This window comes from Chamaea fasciata, unplaced genomic scaffold, assembly GCF_029207755.1.
Source record: "Chamaea fasciata isolate MVZ Bird 193981 ecotype frontalis unplaced genomic scaffold, bChaFas1.0.hap1 SCAF_4, whole genome shotgun sequence".
In the NCBI taxonomy this organism is placed as follows: Eukaryota; Metazoa; Chordata; class Aves; order Passeriformes; family Sylviidae; genus Chamaea; species Chamaea fasciata.
The window spans coordinates 77,631,572-77,652,992 of record NW_027094089.1 but is presented as its reverse complement, the minus strand read 5'-3'; the positions used below and the strand labels follow the sequence as shown (position 1 = coordinate 77,652,992).

General features: G+C 50.8%; 2 protein-coding genes across 2 annotated transcripts; both read right to left on the bottom strand.

The window, feature by feature from the left end:
* Positions 1-1,046: 1,046 nt before the first annotated feature.
* On the bottom strand, positions 1,047-8,123 carry GPR174 (G protein-coupled receptor 174). The gene is made up of 3 exons (XM_066182160.1): positions 7,966-8,123; positions 6,480-6,549; positions 1,047-3,870 (listed from the first exon to the last, which is right to left on the bottom strand). Exon 3 carries the CDS (start codon positions 3,495-3,497, stop codon positions 2,520-2,522), a length of 978 nt encoding a protein of 325 aa, XP_066038257.1. The 5' UTR covers positions 3,498-3,870; positions 6,480-6,549; positions 7,966-8,123; the 3' UTR covers positions 1,047-2,519.
* A 4,626-nt stretch (positions 8,124-12,749) lies between these two features.
* Positions 12,750-18,412, bottom strand: LOC136288688 (putative P2Y purinoceptor 10). Its single transcript, XM_066182155.1, has 2 exons — positions 18,095-18,412; positions 12,750-14,933 (listed from the first exon to the last, which is right to left on the bottom strand). The coding sequence occupies exon 2, from the start codon at positions 14,881-14,883 to the stop codon at positions 13,768-13,770; it is 1,116 nt and encodes a 371-aa protein (XP_066038252.1). The 5' UTR covers positions 14,884-14,933; positions 18,095-18,412; the 3' UTR covers positions 12,750-13,767.
* Positions 18,413-21,421: the final 3,009 nt, after the last annotated feature.

Genomic DNA, 21,421 nt, shown 5'->3' with positions numbered 1-21,421 from the left:
CTCACTGCTCATTCTGAACAGCTCAGGTTCCCCCAAGCATCCCTCAAACCTCCCCTGAGGCTGCACTCTTGCCACAGTGGCTTTCCTTTGGCCCAGCAGGAATTAAACCTGATTCTGCACCCAAAAGGCACTTGTCACTTCAGCACAGAGCCAGCCTGGTGAGGGCACTGGCAGAGACCACAGTGCTTTGCTGCTCAGTGATAACGACGTCCTGGGGAGGGCTGCAGCCAGAGAAAAACCCTTCCTGCCTTATAAAGGCGATATTTGGGGGCTTGGGGATTTTTGTTCTCGGTTACCTTCTCATTCAAATTCCCACTCCAGTGCTGCAGGCCAGATTATTCAGATTATTTTTAGAGATTCACAGAATATTCTGAGTTGGAAGGGACTCCTATGGATCATTGAGTCCAGCTGGTGGATCCTGAGACACACTAAAAATACAAGGGCATGCAAAAATACCCACGGCATGAAAATTCACCTCCTGGAGTATCTTGATTCTGCAGCTGCTGGTGGCAGCATCCCCAGGGGCTTGTGAGACCTCAGTGTGGCTCCAGGAGATGCCACCTGGAGTAGAGCTGCCCTGGGGGACGACAGGGAGGTGTTCCCTGAATTCAGCTCGTGTCACCAACCCCAACCATCGCACCAGCTTCGTGTAAAAAGAGATAATTAACACTCATCTGAATAAGCCCCGTTTCTGTGGCAGGAGGGGGAAGGCGCTGTGGCACCCATGGGATTTTCTGGGTGGAAAACTTCAGCTGCTTGAGGTTTCTGTCACTGAACGATTTCTGAACTTCTGACACCACTTTATGTACAACTTTTTCCCCTCAGGAGCTCAAAGTGACTGTGGGGGGGTTGAACAGGGCCACTTTGGTCCCCTCCCATGGTGGCCAGAAAGGACAGGGGTGGACTGGGTTCCTGCAGCTGTAGGAATTCCCCTTCTCCTGGGAAACCTGTCCCTTGACTTTTCTTCCCAGTGGAAGAAGAAGAGTAAAATAATTTTGGAGAAGCATCTAAAATATTCTGCAGGTGCTCAAGAGGCATCAAATCCAGGCGCTGCCACATGTTTGTGTGTACTGGTGATGCAGGGGGGAGAAAGAGCCAAGAATTACATTTAAAAAATAGTTTTAGAAATTATTATTTTATTATACAACAGGAAATATAAAAATAAAAATTTTTTTTGGTCACTGTGAATGTGCTTCGTGGTTTCCATGAATTATCAGTGCTTGCTCAGCCATCAGACACTGGCTCAGATTCCTGTCAGGAAGAGTTGGTGGAGTTTTCTTTTATTATATGAAAATGTTTTTGAAAAGAAAACAAACTTCTTGTGTTCTGACACTCTCTGGGCTTCGCATAATTTTCCTACAGTGTGTATGTCCCTTATAATGTCCCTTATATAAATTATAAAACAACATCTGCATAAATAAAAAATTATATTGTCACAGTATGTTACGCTTCCAAATGTACATTTCTAATGTTCACAGAAAAATAACATTTTACAAGAAGGTGCAAATGAAATACCAAAGCCAAGCCCAAACTCTCTGTGGTTTGAATTTAAAGCAAATATTATAAAATATTTAAAGCAAGTATTATAAAAAATATCCCCATTTCTTAAAAATCTCTTGTGGCACCGTTGACTTTGCTTCCAGGGAGTTCCCACTAAAGCAAACTTTGGAAAGGTTTGGATCCTCTGAACCCTGCTGCTGTTAATGAGGATTGGATGTGATGGCTGTGGGTCAGTTATCAGTGAAAGGGAAATAATTTGCCCCTTTTGACTTCTGGTGAAAAGAGGACCTGAGAGGCTTGATGGACACCAGGCTTGAAAAAATACCCTCCAAACACAACCCCATGGTTCAAGACCCAAGGCATGGCTCCAACCTTTATCTTTGCATCCAGAAGTGGGAACTGATGGCAGAAAAATAGTGTGTGGAAGCTTCACTGTCTGTGTGGTTTGGGGTGATGGCATTTGCTACACCCCCAAATGAGTCTTCATTAATTGTTTAAATGGGAAGTCCTTTTCTTCCTTCTGCTCCTCACTCCATGCTCAGTGTGGTTGGAGCAGCCTCTGGGCACTCTCTGGAGAATCAGTCTCTGCTGAATTGTCTTGTGCCTCAGAAACAGAGAGAATTGTGTCATCCAGTACTTTTTAGGATCAAATTCTTTCTGCAAAGCAAGACCCCAGAATCTTTGCTGTTTCGTGCTGACCAGGACATGTCTGGGTGATGCCACAGGTGACAGTAGGGATGGTGTCACCTCTCCCATGAGTCCATGACCTCCAGCTGCCCAGCTGAGGAATGGAATTGCTCCTATTTATATTCAGTGAAAATTTGCACCCAAAATATTGAATCAACACATTTTTTGGTCAGGTTTAAGTTTTTTGGGGAGAGGGTTGTTTGTTTATTTCAGCCTTCACCACAAGCAGAAGTTTGAGTTCTTGTTCTCAGTGTCCTGAGGGAAAATATTGTGGCAAAGGCCAAAATTTAATGAATATTGGTAGTGCTGGCAGCTGTTTTGGAAGGGCAGCTCTAGTATTCTGTGGTGTCTTCCCCAAGCACATCCCGGGAGTGCTTCCGGCCGTAGCTGAGGTGCTGGAGCTGGATGCTGTCCTGCAGATCCTGCCTGGAGAGGCGTCTCCTGAACTCATCCGTGGTGAAGTAGTAGATGATGGGATCCACACAGGAGTTGAGGCTGGCCAGGCACAAAGCCACGGCGTGGAACACCGAGATCTGCACGCAGCCCTCCCAGATCTGCCTGGTTTTCACAAAGAAATCCAGTGGGAAGCTGATGTGATAAGGTGCAAAGCAAATCAGGAACACCAGGGCGCAGGTGAGGATCATCTTTAAAGCCTTTTTCTTCTCACCCAGGTCTCGGGAAGCAGAGTGCTTCTCTTTTAGTGATAGGATTGTCTTCCAGGAGCAGTACAGGATGATGAGCAGGGGGGTCACGAACCCCACCAGCTCCGCTATGGTCATCAGCGTGATGGAGGTGGGGAGGTCGACTTTCTTGACGGGAAGATCCACAAAACAGGCGTTTTTGTTATCCTGGTGCTGCATCCTGAGGAGTGGGAAAGGCAGGCAGCCCACACAGACCACGACCCAGCCCACAATGCTGATGTAGACATCACAGACACGCCTGCAGTCACTGAATTTGAAGGGGTGCATGAGGAACAGGTACCTCCTCACGCTGATGCACACCAAGAAGTAGATGCTGGCGTACATATTGACATACTTCAGGTAGAAGCAGAGCATGCAGAGACCTCCTCCGAACTCCCACGTGCCCGTAAGGTAGTAAAAAATCCTCAGGGGCAAGGACAGCACCTGTGATAGGTCAGCAATGGCTAAATTGATCATGAATATCACAGCCCTTTTAGTCTCTTTCATATAGCCATAGAAGACCCACAAGGCCAGGGTGTTCCCGATGAGCCCGGGGATCAGGATCACCGTGTAGGTGACAGCGTAGTAGGGCTTGAGATCTGGCTCGCTGCAGTTGTTGTTGTTGCTCATGGTTGTGCTCCAGCTCCGTGCTCAGCCCTGGCATAATAACATGTCCATCCCGCCTGTCCTGCAGCCAGGGTGGCCCCAGGATCCAAAGGGAACAGTCCAGCCCTGGAATCCGTGTGGGAGGCTCCGGTCACCAGCTCATCGTGGGGAGTTTTTGCATGGGGGGAGTTAATTCCAGTCCTGCCCTTCTCATGCTCTTGGTCAGAGCTGGCTGGGGTCACCTGCAGGATGGGCAGAAGGGATCCACACCGGGAAAAGCATCGCTGTGTGCCCAAGTGGACAATTCCTCACCGGAGCTGTGTCTCTGTCACCTTTTGGGTGGCATTTCAGCCTCTTTTCTCAACACAGGGGGTCAACAACTGATGTGGCCCTGCAGCTGGAAGACAGAAGGGGGGAGTTGGAGCATTGTTGGGACACAGGGGAGGAGCAGAGAAAGAGCTGTGGGAGACCTGGAAAGAGCTGGAGCATCTCTCCAGCAGAAACCTGTGTGGCTTTGGTGGTGATCAGCGCTTCTCTGCCCAGCAAGCACCATGCCCTGTCCTGTGGAGGTGCAGAACCACTAAGGAATAAATAGAAATTGTGCTTATTTTCTGCTACAAACCAGGGGATGTTGCTCTTCCCGTGTCCTAGCGCATGGCCAGTACCCAGAACGCTCTGGTGAGCACTGGACCTGCCTCCCTCCCTGGGGATACTCTCACCTCTCAAGAACTCCTGAGGGGAACACTCCCCTGGCTTCCCGGGAAAGCCCTCAGAACATTCCCACCCCCCGAGCTGCAGATGACAGATGGAAATCTGCTCCTGGTGTAAACCCATGTGCACACAAACCTTTCCCCTAGTGCAGCCACCACTGCCCTGTCCTGGGGTGGAAGTCCCAAGTCAGTGACTTTCACCAAACCAGGGTCAACTTTTTAATTTCACTTTTAAAAATAGGACGTAAACTGACCTTTGCAGAACTACCTGCATTTGATCCAAGCTGACTTTCTCTAGGCTTGTCCTTACCCATCGTGCACATCTGGGGCTGTTGGTAATACCAGAACTGGTACTAAGGAGGGTGGAGGTGGATTTTATTTAAAATTGCAGCCCAAACAGGTGATGTTATCTGAATGTGCCAGACACAAAAACTTCAGCCAGATCTGATAAATCTGGAGGAAATCCGGACCTCTGGCCAAACCCTCTCAGGTTTGCCTTTGGCTTCCACATGAAGAATTATCCTGCAGGTCTAAGTGGGAGAAGCTTCTAGGTACCAACCCAGATGCCAAAGGCACATTTACTTAATTTAAAATGTTTTAATTTTTTTTTAATTTAATTTTTAAAATTTTAATTTTAAAGGTAAAATGGTATCTGCTGCAGTCCCTGCTGGTTTTTTTCCAGTGCTTAGGTACAAAATGTGAACACTTATTAATGATGTTCAACACTTGCTGGTGTGATGGTACCGAAACTTTGAAGTAATTCTGGGTGGAAACAGAAAATCTGCCATAAAAGGAAACATGTCTATTTTTGTATTTTCTCGTGCCAAGGAGACTGAAATGTCTTCCTTCCTTCCTTTTAAAGAGGGAGCATCTAACTCAAGCACTGTAGTAAAATGGCTTGTGAAATGATCCTATTATGCTTCAGAAGTGACAATTAATAATATTTTTATTTTAACAATTCTTCTTATTAATTTAAACTAGCTTATCTCTCCTCTCCTGTTGGCAGGGGCTCCTGTCTCCCACTCAGGAAGATTCAATCATGCTCCTTTTCCTCTGGCTGCATTCCCAGGTGGGGAAAACCCACCTTAACTCCATCTCTGTGGCATGGGGCACACAGCAGGAAGGACTAAGTGCACCCCCAGCCCTTCCACATTTGCACACCTAATTTTTCCTGCTGTCCCCCAGCTCCTGTCCTTTCCCATCCCCATCACACAGCAACTTTCCTGAAACTCCATTTCTTGCTCCCTCCAGCCTGGCCCTGGGGCAGGGAGGCACTTGCAGCATTTTCTGCCTCTCTCTGTAGCACGAGGGGCCCCCGAGGCCCAGCAGAAGGCTGGGAGCAACGAGGGGGCTCAGCCTGGGCACCCAGAGGCTCTGGGGAGCTGGGGAGGGAGTGTAAAAACTCAGCAATGTGAGAAACGGCCCTTTGGAAATCCCAAGCAGCAACATTACAGAGCTCAGCCCCATGTGCTGTGTAAAAAACCAGCAGGATGCTAAAAACATCTCCAGAAAGAGGAAATTTGGGTTTGCATGCTCTTGTGCTTGCTTCCCCCTCACTGCGAGGGGGTGGTGAGAGACTCTCCACAGGCACAGCCTCCTTCTCCCCCTGAAGAGCTTTTCTCCCTGATTTTTCCATGGCTGCCCCCCAAACCTGCCACGCTGGGGCACTGGATGAAGATTTGTGCCTAGTGAGTCAGAGCAGCAGGTAAGAGTTGCAGCCAGCCTAAAATCAGCTTGTTAGAGCTGGATACATCCTGCATAAAGCGTTTTGCATGTGCTGGACAACAGCCAGGTATCCATCTGCTCCATGAGAACACCTGCAGGAGCTGGGGGTGTGGGACCAGCCCCTTACCCTGCTCACAGGTGGGTTCTCTGCCCCACAGCAGAGCTCATCACCCTCAGCAGTGCTCAGGCTCCTCAGCTGAGGCTGCTTAGAGGTGTCCAGTGTGGATCCTTGTGAGCAAATCCAGGGGGTTTAACCCACAGCAGCTCCTAAACCCAGCTGGCTGGGGGAGATGCTTTGAGAGCAGCTCCTGGCTGGACTTGGTTTGTGGGTGTTGTCCTGTGCCTGGAACCCTCTCAGAGCTGGGATCTGCCAATGCCTCCTGCTCCTCCCTGGAGCCAGGTGGTGGATCAGCCTGGATGGATGCTCCATCAAGCCCTGCTCTTGCTGCGGGCCCAGGTGAGCTGGGGGTGCTCAGTCCACTCGTGTTCAGTGTGGGGATGTGTTTTAAGAACACATAAAACCTGTGACAGGAGCACAGCAGCAGCACCCTGGTGTCTCCTGCTCACTTACCCTCCTGGGGGAGCTGGGCTGGGCTGCGCCTGGCCCCTCTCTTGAGTTTTTCCTTCTTCTCCTCCGCGACCTAAAATAAAAGCAGAACATGCACAGGGGAAACATCAAATGGAAATTCAGTTTCCTGTGCAAGTGAAGGTGGAGTGAGGGTGTCTTGGTCCCCCAAAGGGGCCCTGTGGGGAGGGGAGAGCTGGCCCAGTGGTGGCCTGGGCTTCTCCCAGTGCCCACTTTGTTCTCTGGCTCACCTCAAATGCCACTGTCCTGCTTTGGCAGGAAGTAGAATTTACAAGGCATTAATGGAAAATAGAAATGCTAAACCCAGAAACCGAATGTAGTATGGGGTTGGTTTTTTTGTTCTTTTAACAAATGTCAGAAGTAGAGGCTTCTCTGCCTTGTTTCCTGGTAGATATTTGGGATTGATCTCTTTCTCCACTGGAGCAATGCTGCCCCTTGCTGTGCTAACTAAATTCTAAGAATACGAGAGAAAAAATAATAATAAAAAAAAATAAATTCTCTGGTTTAATGCCATGTGAAATACTCTGCTTTTGCCTTTTAATCCTTGGAAAAGCTCTTGTCCTCCTTTGTTAATATTTATCCTGGTTAAGAAGGGAAAATAACGCGGAGCAGCAGTGCTGTGTGTCAGCCTAATCCCCCACTCTCCTTCTCCCTTCCTGGCACACCCTGATGTCCCTGGGAGATGTTTCTGGCACCAAAATTGTGAGTTATTCCCCCAAACCATCAGCACACAGCCCGCAGGGATGCAGAGCCATGTCCCTGTGCTGTGATAACCCTGTCCTCTTCCTCTCTGGTTCTTGCAGTCAAATGGAAACTGGCCCACAGAAAATCAGCGTGGTGCCACTTGTGAGGATCGGACCACTTGGGAAAATTCATGGGACACATAGAGGGAGACAAATCCAAGGAAAATGGGGAGCAGTAGGAATCAGGCCAGTTATCCCTGTGCGGGGGGAGATGGGGCTGTGTGGCCTCAAAGGCCCCTTACAGACGAGTCCTATCCCAGGTAGTGCTGGGTTTTCAGGGGCTGAAAGTCGGTGGAGTTGGGGTTAATCCTTAAATTCAGCTGCTCATTCAGTAATAGCAGAAAACCCAGCTTGAAACTTCAAGGCTGGGTGTTTTAGCTTCAGCCATCCCCTTCCTCTCACTCGGATGCTCAGAGCATCCCATGGACACACACAGGAGCTCTTCAATAAATAAAGTATTATCTCCTTACCTGTGGCTGGGCTTACTCTGCATCTCCTCCCTTCCACCTATTTACTGTGGGAGTTACACCAGCTCTGTGGTGAAGGCAGGACCCCCCTGGCTGTCCCTGAACTGTCCCATCCCCTCTCAGCCCTCCCGGCGGATCAGCACCAAATCTAAAGCGCAACAATCAAAAAAAAAAAAAAAAAAAAAAAAAAAATCCCAATTGACCCCCACCCCTCCCCAGCCTGACCCGAAGGTAACCGCGACAGAGGAATTCCAACCCTACCTTTGCTGTCCCGGAGGCTGCCCCGGTGTGTCCTCGAAGGGGCTGCAGAGGTCCCCACGGCGGGTCCCTCCCTCGCTGAGCGAAGCAAAAGCGCAACTGGCGGGGAGCGGCTGCGCCGTGGGGAGCGGGACGGGCACGGCGGGGCCCCGTGGCACCGCTTTGGGGTGTCCCTGCCCTGGCTCCTGCCTCGAATCACCCGCTTTCCTCCTCTTCTGGTGGTTTTTACGGATGTCTGAAAGGGTGCTGGCTGATGGTCTCGGGTTGTTTTGGGAGCTGTCGCTGCGAGGTTGGTGTCACCGCAGTAAGTTGTTCCTGCTGCGGGACAGGGACCCGCTGGCAGAGCCCCTGTGTGTCAGATGAGGAGCTGAGCCTGAAAGAATGAGATGATTCCTCAGTTATTTTCCTTCCCCAGCTTGCTGGGAAAGGCTCCTTTCCCTCTCACCTGGATGTTTGCGCCCCTGTGCTGCAGTCCCTCTTCCCAGTGATTTGGGGGGCTTTAGCCCCCCCATCCCCCCGAAGCTGATCGTGGGCAGATTTGGGCTCCCCAAAAGCTGCGATTTCTCCGCGGTCATTATTACCTCGTTCAGGGGGTCCCCACAGCTCTCATGGAGCAAATCAGGGTGAGAGCCAAGGGCTGTTCTTTTCCAAGCGTGCCATGAAGTGGTGTCACCTCCGGCCACGTTCCTGGGCCATCGTGGTCTCCGGCCATCGGCAGAGGGCAGAGCTGGCTGCGCTTTGAGTTCGAAAAGCGGCACTTCCCTGCTTATCCAGAGGAGGACTCCAGCTCAAGGGGACATCAACAAGAGTTCTCGTTAAGGGAGCAATGATTCAGTTGGTTAATTTGAAAAAGTGACTTTGCTAACCATTTCCAGAGAAGTTCTGCACAGATTTGCAACTTTTTAATTTGCATTTATTCGTTTTTCTTACACATTTTCCCAGGAGAACAGTATATATATATATCATATTACACCTGCTCCTTTAAAGCATCATTCATTGACTCATATCACAATTCCAGCTTAGGGTCTGTAGCTCTCCACACACCATTTTACGGTGGTTTACAGAGATTAACGGCTCTTACAGCCTTGCAGGGCACAGGGTTTGTGGCCCTGTGGTGGCCCAGCCCCTCTCTAAGGCTCTGTGGACCACATCTCCCAAAAATGCAGCTGTGCAACTGTTCCAGCAGCTGATGCTCCTGCTGGTTAAAGCTTGCAGCTTTATTCTGACGCTGCTGATGACTTGATGGGCTTTAATTAATGTGGGAGCCAGAACTTTCAGCACCGTGGGATCTTCTCTGCAGAGTTGTCCCTGTGGTGCACAGCTGTGTTTTGGACTGATTTTTTGGGCTGGCAGCAGTGGGGGTTGGGGTTTAGTGCTGAAAGGAGGCCCCTTGGTGCTGTGGTCTCACTGAGCCCTCAGCAGAGGGTGCTGCCCCAGCTCATGTCAGTCCTGGCGTGTTTCCCTAGTTTCAGCAGCATCTGGGATGTGAAACTTTCCCAGCACCTCCCAACATCTACCTCTGCCATGCTCTCATTTATTTCCTCTCCCTCTCCCCAAAATTGTGTGATGTGATACCCAGGGGTCCCCAGGCTCTGCCCCCACTCCAGCAGCATTTCCCTGTGTGACCCTGGCACCTCCCTGCCTCCCACGAGGATTGAGGGGGGTGGTTTGGAGGTGACTTTAATAGACAATAAAATTGAGGCCAGTCCCAAGAATCACCAGTCCCTTGTGGCTGAGGAAGACCTGGGCTTGGGGATGGGCTCCTTTGCTTTTCCCACTCCAGCACGTGATGGATCCTCTGTTTCACTGCCGTTTCCACAGCAGTCTGCCTGGTTTTGGGATGGCAGAGCCTGAGCTCAGGGCAGGGAGTGGATGTAGGGTACCGAGGGAGGTTTTGTTTCAAAGCCACCTTGCAGAGCACCCCCAAATCCTGTTTTGCTGCTGCCATGCTCTGTGTGCATTGTCACTAGCACCCATCCCATTTTCCATCACTCCAGGAGCATTCCTGGGGTGTGGGGTGGGAATTGAGGGTACCTTTACCAGCAAGCAAGTGCCAGTCTCTGAGTTCTGCTGCTCCCAGGGAAAACCGTGGCTGGACCTTCCAATCCTGTTGTAGTTGAGGCCAACAAAAATCAGGAGGTCTTCGAGCTGGGCATCAAATCACAGAGCAATTATTTTACAGCATAAAGTAAAATTTTAAAATTGTATTTTTCTCTTGTATGGATTAAATTTTTTTGTTACTTGCATTTGTATCTTATAAGAATTGGGAGTTCTTAGTTTATCTAAACTTGTGCTCCATGACCTTGTAGGAGCTCCTCAGAGAGAACCAGCTGAGGTCTTTCTGATCTGCACTGCCTGTCTTTAATAGAAATAATTCCTGGGAATAGGTTGTCTGTCTGCTCTCCACACGGCTGGGGCTGTCCCAGGGGAAAGGAGTGTGTCTGGAAAGGAGAAGCAGATGCAGGTCCATGGATGCAATTCCCGGCATCAGCAGGGCTCACGTGGAGCCAGGGATGCAGCCCTGCTGCTGACACCAGGCTGAGGGCTAAAAACTGCTGGATTTCCCTGTTCTGTGTGCCTGCAGCAGGGAATTCTCTTTAAAAACAAACAAAAAAAAAAGCCCTGAAAAAGGAGCAGTGCTGGGTGATGGCGTGGCAGCGTCTGCTGGGAAGGAGGTGCTGGCTGTGCAGGGATGAGGCTTTGGCTGTTCCCTGGAATGCTGAGCACTCTCCCAGTGCTGCACGCTGCCATGGCATCCATGCAGAATTCCCAAATCCTGTCCCCTGTGCCCTGAACAGGACCCTGGAGTATGGGAGAGGTGGTGGAAACACCTGGGGCTGTCACACGGTGCTGTCCCACCACGCCCCAAGCTCGGGATTTTGCAGGGTGTTGCTGGCTGAGCACATGAATCAAAAAGTTGGATTGGGGTCTGATGAAATCATGGCTGTCTGGAAAACGACTCCCTGGCTTGGAGAACCACTCCCTGGGCTCGCCTGGGTTTGAAGCAGCAAAATTTGCTTTCAGTGCGTTGGAGCTGTGCTCAGGATTGGAGGAGTTGGTGTTTGTTCCTTTGCCAGGGACAGCACTTCCCCTCTCCAGCACGAGGTGGGTGGGTGGAGGAGCTGCCCCTTGCCAGCAGTGGTGCCAAAAATCAGGAGAGGCTGGATTGTGAGGGCTCCACAGAGGCTGAGTGGTTTTCCAGAGGCAAAGTCACTTTGGGGCTGGACTGGGAGCATGTGGTCATGGAAGGAGGATAAAGGTATTTTTAGCAAGGAGCAAAGCAGCTCCCCTCCCTCCCTGTGGGCCCCTAAAAAGTGTCGTGCAAGGGACAACTTGGATACTCCCAAGTACTGCAGAATTTTAAGGATATGTAAGTGAAGGTTTAGATGGGATCTTGGGAAAAAATTGTTCCCTGTGAGGCTGGAGAGGCCCTGGCACAGGCTGCTTAGAGCAGCTGTGGCTGCCCCTGAATCCCTGGAAGTGTCCAAGGCCAGACTGGATGGGGCTTGGAGCAACCTGGCGTAGTGGAAGGTGTCCCTGCCCATGGCCGGGGTGGGATGAGCTTTAAGGTCCTTTCCAACCCAAACCATTCCATGATGATCCTATGACTTATAAAACAGGAGGCTGGCAGGCATTGGAAGAGCAGGAAGCATCAGTTTGTACTGGAAAAAGATGTTTCTTCAGGGACTGATTTACAGAAAACTCAGCAAAATCCTTGCTATCCAGAGTGTCCAACCCAGCAAGTGGTTTTTCTGCTGTTCCTTCCTATGCCTGAGGCAGGAACAGCCTGAGGGAGGGTTTGATGTTGAGTCTCCATGTGACATTAGTGAGAGTTTTGGGGTTGTGTTTTCCTGTTCTCTGTTTGGAAGGGGCAAGCTTTGCTGCAGAAATGTCAGCAAAGCAATCTGAAAACAGACTGGCAAAGTCCCAGTGGGACCTGGAGCTCCTGGGAAACCTGGAGCTGGTGCTGCCAGTAGAGTTGGAGCCACAATCCAGGATTTGGCAGTTGCTCAGGGGGGCTTATAAATGACCTGTCTGTGGTCATGCAGGGCCACCTGGATGTCCAGCCCCACTCCTTGGGGTTGTGCCATTCCCAAAACACCAAGTAAAAGCCACAGTCCTGGTGAAGATCCTGCTGGTGTGTCTCGTCCTGTCTGTGGGAGCTGCCTGGAGCCAGTCCTGGCATCGGTGAGGTTTTCTTGGGTTTCCTGTTTTGCCTCCACACTCTGCTGGGTTTGGGCCATCTGAAACAGCGTTTTTCCAGCCCTGAAAGCTCTTCCCCACCCCCCCACCCCCCCCCAAGCAAACAAGGAAAACATGGCCTTTTGTTATTTATATTTTTTTGTGAGAGGAGGAGGAGATCTGGGACAGAATGAGCCCCAGGGCAGCGGCTTTTCTGCCTGATCCCGGAGTTTTCTGCCTGTCTCTGGCACACTTTAAGTACCAAAGCAAATTCCTTCAGTTTGTCTGCATCTCCCATCTGGTTTCCCCCATCCAGCCTCAGCACCCATTCCATGCTTCCCAGAAATGCTGCACGGGGTGGAAATGTGCATCCAATCATGGGAAAAGCTGTTTTCTATCAATCCCTCTCTGCCTACATTTACTTAAAAAATTCCCTGGAGGTTTTTTGGGAGGAGGAGACCTCAGAATCCCTGCACTGGCCACTCTTGGAGGCTTCTCTGAGCCCCAGACTGGGGTGTCCCCCCCAAACTGTGTCCCTGCTTCTGAAAGGAGATGTGAGGCATAATGAGAATATTTCCAAGCACTTAAAATAATACTCCTGAAGCTCAAATACACATTGGGATAATTTTATTTCCTCAGAGTTTGAAGGAGTTTGAGGAGTTGGAAGCTTTCAGGGTGCACTGGAGCTAGTTTTGTAAATTTTCTCAGTACCCAGTGAGGGGTTGGGATGGTTTTGGTGTTCAAAGCAAAACTGAAGGTTTGGATAAAGATCTTCATCTGCAACTACACATGTCAGCAACATGACAAATAACAGAAGACTCCCAATAACAACACAATAGACACCAATGACAAGTCCTTGTTTTTTGCAGCTCACACCAGAGCTCTGTGAGTTCATGTGGCCTGGGAGATGTCACATCTCCCTCTTCGCTTGTGGCATATCTATCATAATTTATCTTCTAAATATTGATCCCCATAATCAACTGAGCACCTGCAGCTCCCAGGAGCCAGGTGGATCCTTCTGCTCAGCTCGGGTGCCTTTTCCAGCAGCATGAGCTGAGTCCAGTTTGTTTGAACCCTCCCTTATAACACTGATGTGATATAGATTAATACTTTCTGCTTGGTTTTAGTCTTGCAGTCCAGATTAGGCAGGATGGGATCCAGGTGATGGATTTTTGTAGTGGAAAAAGGTTCAGTTTCCGTGGAGATAATGAACTGTCCTGATCCCCGTGTGAGCATGGTGGATGCTGCAGATGATGGTGGCTGTAGGTACCCAAGTTCTGGGCTGAAGGCCCCAGAGCTGTGCCAAGGCTGAACCTCTTATTCGTAGCTTAGGGTTCAGAAGGATCCCCAAATATGCAGAAGCACTGAAACACCTCAAATGAGGCACCTGAACCCACTGTAGTTCACCACAGGAGAAACTTTGGCATCGACAATGGCTTTTGAGGGGATAGAGACAACAGCCCCCAGCAGCAGCAACACAACCAGCAAATATTTTGGCGTCACAATGTCCTTATGGATCAGGTCCTGGCATCTGTGGCACACAAAGACGATTCCAGATGGATTTGGAGGGTAGAGCAGTCCTCACTGCAGCTCTGAGAAGTGAGGGACAGGGCTGGCTGAGGCTCACGAGATGGACTCCAGCAGCAGCTCATCCGGTGGCACGGGGGGGATGTCCATGGTGTTGATTTGACCGAAGAACTTGGGAAGAGACCAGAACTTGAGGCGAGGGAGATTCCTCTTCCTGACGCGGATGTCGTGGGTGGTGTCGGTGCCGGAGGCGCTGCTCCGGCGGGGCGGGAGCCGGGCCCTCAGGGCCACGCAGCCGTGGCGCAGCAGCTGCGCCTGGAACTCGGAGGTCATGAAGTAGTAGAGCACGGGGTCCAGGCAGCAGTTGAGGCTGGCCAGGCACAGGGAGATGGGGTGGAAGCGCAGCGTGCTCCGGTGCAGGGCGCAGTCGCGGATGACGTTCTCAATCACCATCATGAAGAAGGGGAAGTTGATGTGGTAGGGGGTGAAGCAGATGAAGAAGACGGCGGCGCACATGAGGACCATCCTCAGGGCCTTCCGCTTCTCGCCGGCGTCCTGCAGCGCTGTGGGGCCCTCCCGCAGGGAATGCCACATCCTCCACGTGCACCAGGCGATGGTGCCAAAGGGGATGACGAAGCCGAACAGCTCCGCCACTGTCACCAGTGCAATGGCGGCCCCCGGGCTGAGCTGCTTCACGCCCAGGTCCGAGAAGCAGCTGTTGATGGAGTTGGACAGGGCTGGGCTCCTGACGATGATGAGGGGCAGGCAGGCAGCCCCCACCAAGAGCCAGACCAGGGCGCTGATGGCCACGTCGTAGCGGCGCTTCCAGCCCTTGGCTCGGAAGGGGTGCAGCAGGAACAGGTACCGCTGGATGCTGATGCAGCTGAGGAAGCAGATGCTGGCGTACATGTTGAGGTACTTCAGGTAGAAGCACACCTGGCACAGGAAGCTCCCGAAGGGCCAGGTGTGGTTGATGTAGTAGTAGGTCCTCAGGGGCAGCGAGAGGACGTGGGCCAGGTCAGCCACGGCCAGGTTGATCATGAAGATGACGGCTTTGCTCTTCCTGCTGAGGAACCGGCACAGGACCCACAGGGCAGCGCTGTTGGCCAGCAGCCCCGGGATGAAGATGAGGGTGTAGGTGGTGGCATAGAGGGTGGATTGGAAGGACATCTGGGGGTCGGAACAGTTCCCGGAGGACACGTTGCTCTCCATCCTGGCCAGGTCCCTTCACTCACTGGGTGGTCACAGTAGGGGGAGGGGTTCTGGAGTGAGTAAAAAGAGGATGTAAAGCCAAAATCTCTCCATGGGGCAAGTGTGCTTTAGGACAGAAGTGTCAGTTGTGTGAACAAGTAAATATGTGTGGTGGGAAGGGTGACCCCACTCCCAGGGTACGATTCCGGGCATCCTCCACCTCTCCTTGCAGAAATGCTCTGCAATATCTCATGAGATGCCCCAATTACAGTGAATACCCTGAGCTCTGTAACATCCATCTCCTGATTGCCAGAGAGCTGCTGCAGCTCCCCAGGTTTTCCAGGACCACTTTTTTTTCATCAAGTTTTCCATCACACTCTGTCAAATTGCTGCTCTACATCAGCAAGCAATTTCAGCTGGACTGTCAATAAATAGGGATTTGAAATGGGTTTAGGCACCGTCTTTGCAGATCCACACAGGGATCTGATGTGAATCAGCAGCAAAGGCAATAATTAACATCCCCAGGCAGCTGAGGCCAGGGGAGTGCTGCAGACAGATCCATCAGCTCTGGCTCCAGAGTTAAGACTGGATTTATAAGTTAATAACTGGCCAAACACACGCCAGTTGCTCTGCTGGTCCTGCTAACTCAATTCCGGCACTCCTGGCACATTGTGCAGGCATCGTGCAGGAGCAGTAGGAATTATCCCTCAGCAGCAGGAATTATTCTTCAGCAACTGCTCAGGACATGCAGGGAGATAAATACAACTCCCTTCCAGTTAAAGTAGAAATTCTTCTCCTCCATTTACCCATCCCAGCTCACTCAGTGCTGAGGGGATTTATTGGCAGGTCATAGGGAGTTCAGGTGCTCCTGCTGCCCTCTGGAGAGGTGGTGGATTTTGCCACTCATAAGCAGATCCCATGGGAAAGAATCTCTTCTTTTGGGAAGAGGGTATTTGGCAGCAGCAGGATACGAACCCAGGGGCTGCAGCATCATCTGTAACGAACAGTGGGATTTTCCCCTTGGGAGCCTGTGAGAGGTGAGAGGTGGGCAGCCTGCCCTGCCCTGCCCTTCCCTGCCTGGAGCTGGGGCTGGCAGAGCCCTCAGCACCTCCTGTCACTGTCACCCAGCCCCTCATCAGCAGTAATTAATTAACAGGCAGCCACACAGTGCTGTTTCCCAGAGCCTGGTGTTTGTCACAGGGATGGATTTCCAGGAGCGAATCCATGCCAGTGCTTCAAGGTACAGGATGAAGTCTCCTCCATCCTGCTACGCCTCACCTGGGCAGCTTCTTGGTGGGGTAACCACATTTTCAGATTCAGGAGGAAGTCATCATCTTAGATATTTTATATTTTTATGTAAAAGTAGATAAATATGTAAAAACAGCCCCAGCCTCTTGGCTGGCTGCCCCTCATCCTCACCTCTGATGGAGCAGCATCAGTGCTCACACCCTGCTTTCCAAAAGGAGCCTTTCCCAATCTGCCTTCTTGCTTTTCCTTGTTTTTCCAGCAGAACTGGGGCTGCTGAGTGAGGGTGCCTCTCAGTTGCCGACTGTGCCAGAGGTTTGTGATTGCCCCAGAGAGTTGGGAAAGGCAGGGGAGAGGGGACATCTGTTCTGAGGGAACACTGGGAAACAGTTTCTTGGTCCCTGCAGTATCCCCGTGCTCCTCACCTGCCCAAAAAATCTATGAGGGACTTGTGCCCTTTGCACTCAGTCTGTTTAACCCAGGGAAAGGGGTGGGAGGACTTGTCTTCACATCCCTGCAGAAAACAGCGAGGGAAAACTGCCAGGGAGCATGGGGAATGCAGCGGTCTCCACCTCCTGTCACAGCTGTCCGGTGACGGAGGTGGCACTTGGTGTGGGCTCATGGAAAGGGTAACAGAGCCTCCGGTGTCCCTGCCACACAACTCAGCCCAAATCCTACACCTCTTCCACGGGGAGCCTCCCTGCTGGGACTTTCCTGGGAGCACAGGAGTGTGCCTGTTCCTGGCGGGAGGGTTGGGTGGCACTCCCGGTACCCGACACAGCTTTGGGGGGCAGCACTTTGGGGGGCACTGGCAGGAAAGCAGCAGAGATCCCCACCTGGGCTGGGGTCAGGCCAGGCTTGCTCACTACAATTCCTTGGAAGGTGGAGTTGTAAATTTTTTATTGTTTTCCAGTTTTCCCTCTGCCCCATTTCCTCCCGCTTCCCCCGGCTTTGCTGGTGGTGTCAGGACCGAGATGCTCCTGCGAGCCCTGCCCAGAGTTTTGTTCAGTGCCCTTATAAATCTTCTATAAAATCTTCCTGCCGTTCTTTGATTATCTTCCCATTTCATCCAAGCGTGGATTTAAACACAGGCAGGAGCAGAAAGTGTTTATTTTTTGGCAAAGCTGAGTTTTAATGAGCCGAAATCCCAGAAGGGAGCCAAATATCAGTGCCCAAGGAGTCGGAGCACCGACTGTGGATGCAGCCCCGCCATTCATTAAACATCAAATAACTCTGCAATTAATTAAGAGGCCAGCGCAGCTCTTGGAGCCCCCGGGGCTGAGTTTTGGTGTGTTCCTGGAGGCGAATGTTGCTGTCAGTGCTGGAAACCGCCCGGCTCCTGTGAATCAGTCCGTGCCCCACCCAGCCCCACACCACCGGGGTGTTCCTGCATTTACTGCTCCCGATCCATTGGCAAACTCTCCCTCATCTTTTCCATGGTCTGCTTGGACAACTCAGGCTAAAGCTGAACTCCAGGCAGGGCTGGGGAGAACCCTCCGAGCTGGGGGATGGGGGCAGAGCTGCCTCCATTCAGCGCTGGGATGCTGGAGGGAAAAGCAGGCTTGGGAAAATATTTTTTTAAAAAATAATAAATCCACTTAAGGCTTGAAATGAGGTCTTGGTTTAAGTAGTGGGGTTTTCTGGCACTGAGGCTGTAGAGCAACAAATTTGTTTGTTTAATCTAGGCGCTAATAGGAAATGCGTAAATAGAGCTGGTCGGTTACGGCAGCCTCTGTCAGACAGGACAAAGTTGAGGTTTTTCTGGCTAAAGCAGCCTCTCCCCACGTCGAACCCCACGCCACACTCTGCCCCAGGCACCAGCTCCCCTCACCCACCCTCGGGGAAAATTTTGTGGGCGTAGCAGAAGCGGCTGAGGATGTTGCACCCGCTGCGATACTATCTCTTGAAGAGCTACAAAGTAGTGGTAAAGTTGGTAAAACTGCGGCAGTTTCAGTCTCCTGAAGAAAAGAGCAGGAATGCCACTCACCTTCCTGTGCTTCCCATGCTCCGGGGGGGTCATAGCCGTGCTAGCGAGCAGGAGCAGCCAGCGTCCTGCTTTTATTTCCCGCTGATTTTCTCAGCAATCCCAGCGCCTCCTCGCTTGACTTCCACATGTTTTCGGAGCGCTGGAATCCTGCCGGCATCTGCAGCCCGGTCCGGTGGCTGCAGAACAGGAAATCCTGTATTTTGTTTCTCTTCTCCACACCAAACGTGTGCAGTTAATGACGTTAAAGCCGCTGGGAAGGCGGTGACGTCGCTTGGTGCCAGTGCCCTGGGATGGAGACCACGGATTTCTGTCCCCTCTGGGCACAGGGGCTGTGGGAGGGCGCGGTGCCCTTCCCTCCGCCTGCTCCTGCTCCCCTCCACGGTCACTTTGCCTGGGAAGATCTGTAAAATACAGGAGCAACCTCCCAATAAGCGCTCGCCGAAGGAAAACCGAGCTCTCTGCCAGTGTAAGTTACTGGAAGGGAGTAATTTTCCCTCATTTTCTTGGAAGCTTGGTTAGCCTCAGACTATCAAGGCTGCAGGGTAAAGCTGGAGGGTTTGGACTTTTTTCCTGAAATAATGCGGTGGTTTAAGGTGGAGATTTTCCCAAAACACTGTTGTTTAAAAAACCCATAATGTGCATCATTCCCAATCTTCAATTCCTTTAATTCCCTTCCTCCTTTAATTCCCTTCTCATATAAATGCACATATAGAGAGATTTTAGCTGTTTTTCTGCCCACTGAGCATGACCTCCTTTCTGCATAGCTGAAAAAGTCGCATAACTTCATGGTGTGACTTCTTCTCAGCTGCCTCTTTTCCAGCTGAGCAATTCCACCTGATATCCAGGGTCACAGCTCACTGCCCAGGGCTAGTACAGATAATTTGGCTGTTGGCAACTTTCCCTTCCTGGAGGTAATGTCAAAATAGAAATATTCTTACCCTATCTTTTGTAAATGGTTCTGTGACCTCACAAAATTCATGGGAACAGAACTGTGGAAGAGAAATGAAAGGAGGAAGATCTTATAAACTTTAGTTACCAGCTCAGGGGCTGGGATCAGGAGTGCACCAGAGCTCTGCCACCCACTCAGCTGCCAGGTCTCCTTGTGACAAGAAATCATGGAATCTGAGAGTGATTTGGATAGTGAACCTTAAGGACTCTCTGATTGCAGTACCTCCTGCCATGGGCAAGGACACCTCCCACTCTCCCAGGTTGTTCCAAGCCATGTGCAGCCTTGGACACTTCCAGGGATGGGGCAGCCAGAGCTTCTCTGGGCACCCTAAATCCCCATGGTTCTCATCTCAGAGGATTCGGGAGATTCAAGAGCTGTTTGTCATTCCCAGTTTTCTTCCTGTGCATTTCTTCCAGCAGCTGGTGCAGATCCTGAGAAGAAGGAGCAGCGCTTGTGTGTTTGTGGAGCATTCAGAGACCACAGAAGGGAGGCTGGCACTGTGCCCTGTCCCTCTCCAGAGGGCAGAGGTTAATCCCAAAGTGAAGGGGCTGTTTTATCAGGATATCCTGCCTGGGACATCCTATTTCTGTGTCTGTAGCAGCATATCCAGCCATCCCTGAGCCCTATTTTTAGGTGTTTGTTTCCAGCTGTGCTGCTGGGGAAGGAGAGACCAGTGTATGTCAGACCCAAGCGAGGCCTTTGTAACCAAACTGAGCCCTTTCTCTGCTCCTCAGCTTTTTGGAGAACTTTTGCAGAAGATCACAACATTCCTGACCATGAAAATCTGAGGGACTGACAAACCTCAGGCCTCATCCTTCAACACACACAGATCAACCTTTCCATTCTTCTTTCCACTTGAGCATGTTTTTGTTTAGCATTTCTGTTTCTCTGGCTCATCCCTAACCTAACATGCCTTTCACACTTGGCAACGTTCTGCTTTCAAAGGCAGAAGACACAAAGAAACTTTTAAAATAACTTTTTAAATAACTGAGACTTTATCAAAGGTCTCCAGATAAAGGTTTCTTCTCCTGAAGCCTGGTATCCTGTGGGCAGGGGGCCAAATGCAGATGATCAGCATCTCTCAAGTACTCAGCATTGAGAATATCTGACAGGATGCACCTGAAGGATGTATGAAAAGCAGGGGGAGGAGGAGGTTTGTTCACACAAAGCAGCTACACCCTTGTGCAGGGAGCTGAGCAGGGCTGGATGAGCCTCCAGCTCATTGTCCCTCTCACTGTCACACAAAGCTCTCTGCAGGGACAGCATCTTGCTCTGTTTTATTTTACAGCAAATAATTGTCAATGCCTCCCTTACTTTTTGGGGTAAGCCTTTGTCTAATCCACAAACCCAGCATTTTTGGTTAAAAACGCACCAGTCATCCCCAAAATCTCTGAAGTGCGATGAAGTGGTTTCATGTTTTTGAACTGTGGAGTTGTTATCCTGCATTTTCAGCATATTTTGTTTTTTCCCTGGGCAGAGAGCTGTTAATTTCATTTAAGGGAAACAAGAGGTGCTGCAAGATTCTGCATCTCAGAACCTGAAGCTGCAGAAAGGCTTTAAATCCCACAGGAGTTTTTCACACATATGTTTGTTCTCGTGCACAGGAGGGCCCTTTCAAGCAGGAGAGGAGGTACCAAATATCTGCTCCTGGTTAGGATGGGGTAGCACTGCAGAGAAACACATTTGCTTTTGCTAAAAGGTGAATGGCTCATGTTCTAGAGGAAAAGAAATGTTTGCCCAGGGCTGTGCCTTGGGGACAAGCACTGTGCCAGTGCAGGTGGCTTAGAGACCTCACTGCATTTCCATCCTGAGCAGTTCCCTTCAGGGTGAGGTGCTCCAACCTCAGCAGCCCTTCAGATCCATCTTCCACACCCCTGTGGAGCTGTACCAGACCTCTTGATTTGGTTCGGTTCTGCCTTTCTGGGGCATGTCTGTTGAAACAGCATTTTTGTGTCTGCCCAAGAAGGAGGAAAAGTGTTTTTCTACGCGTGAGTCTGAGCAGCAGGACCAGCACAAGAGATAATCCAGGAGCAACATCATGAAATTGTATTTCCTCTTGTCAAAATAATAAACATGTTTTTTGGTCACAGGAAATGGGGTGAATTACAGGAACCTGAGCCAGGTTTGTGCCTCTGCCTGTGCGAGGCAAAGCAGCCCCTGCAGCCCAAGTCCTGGGTCAGATCCAGAACCAGCCAGGTGGGAAGGCAGCTGGAATACTCTCCTCCTCACTGGAATGCCTGTTTTCTTCTCTTGAGATGCACGCTGAGGTTTTGGAAGGCCAGAACTAAAAGGTTTGGATCTCACACGTGGGTTTGTGGAGGCCAAATGGATCACCTTGGACTTTCAGAAAACTGCAGTTTTCCCTGATCTCTCTCTGC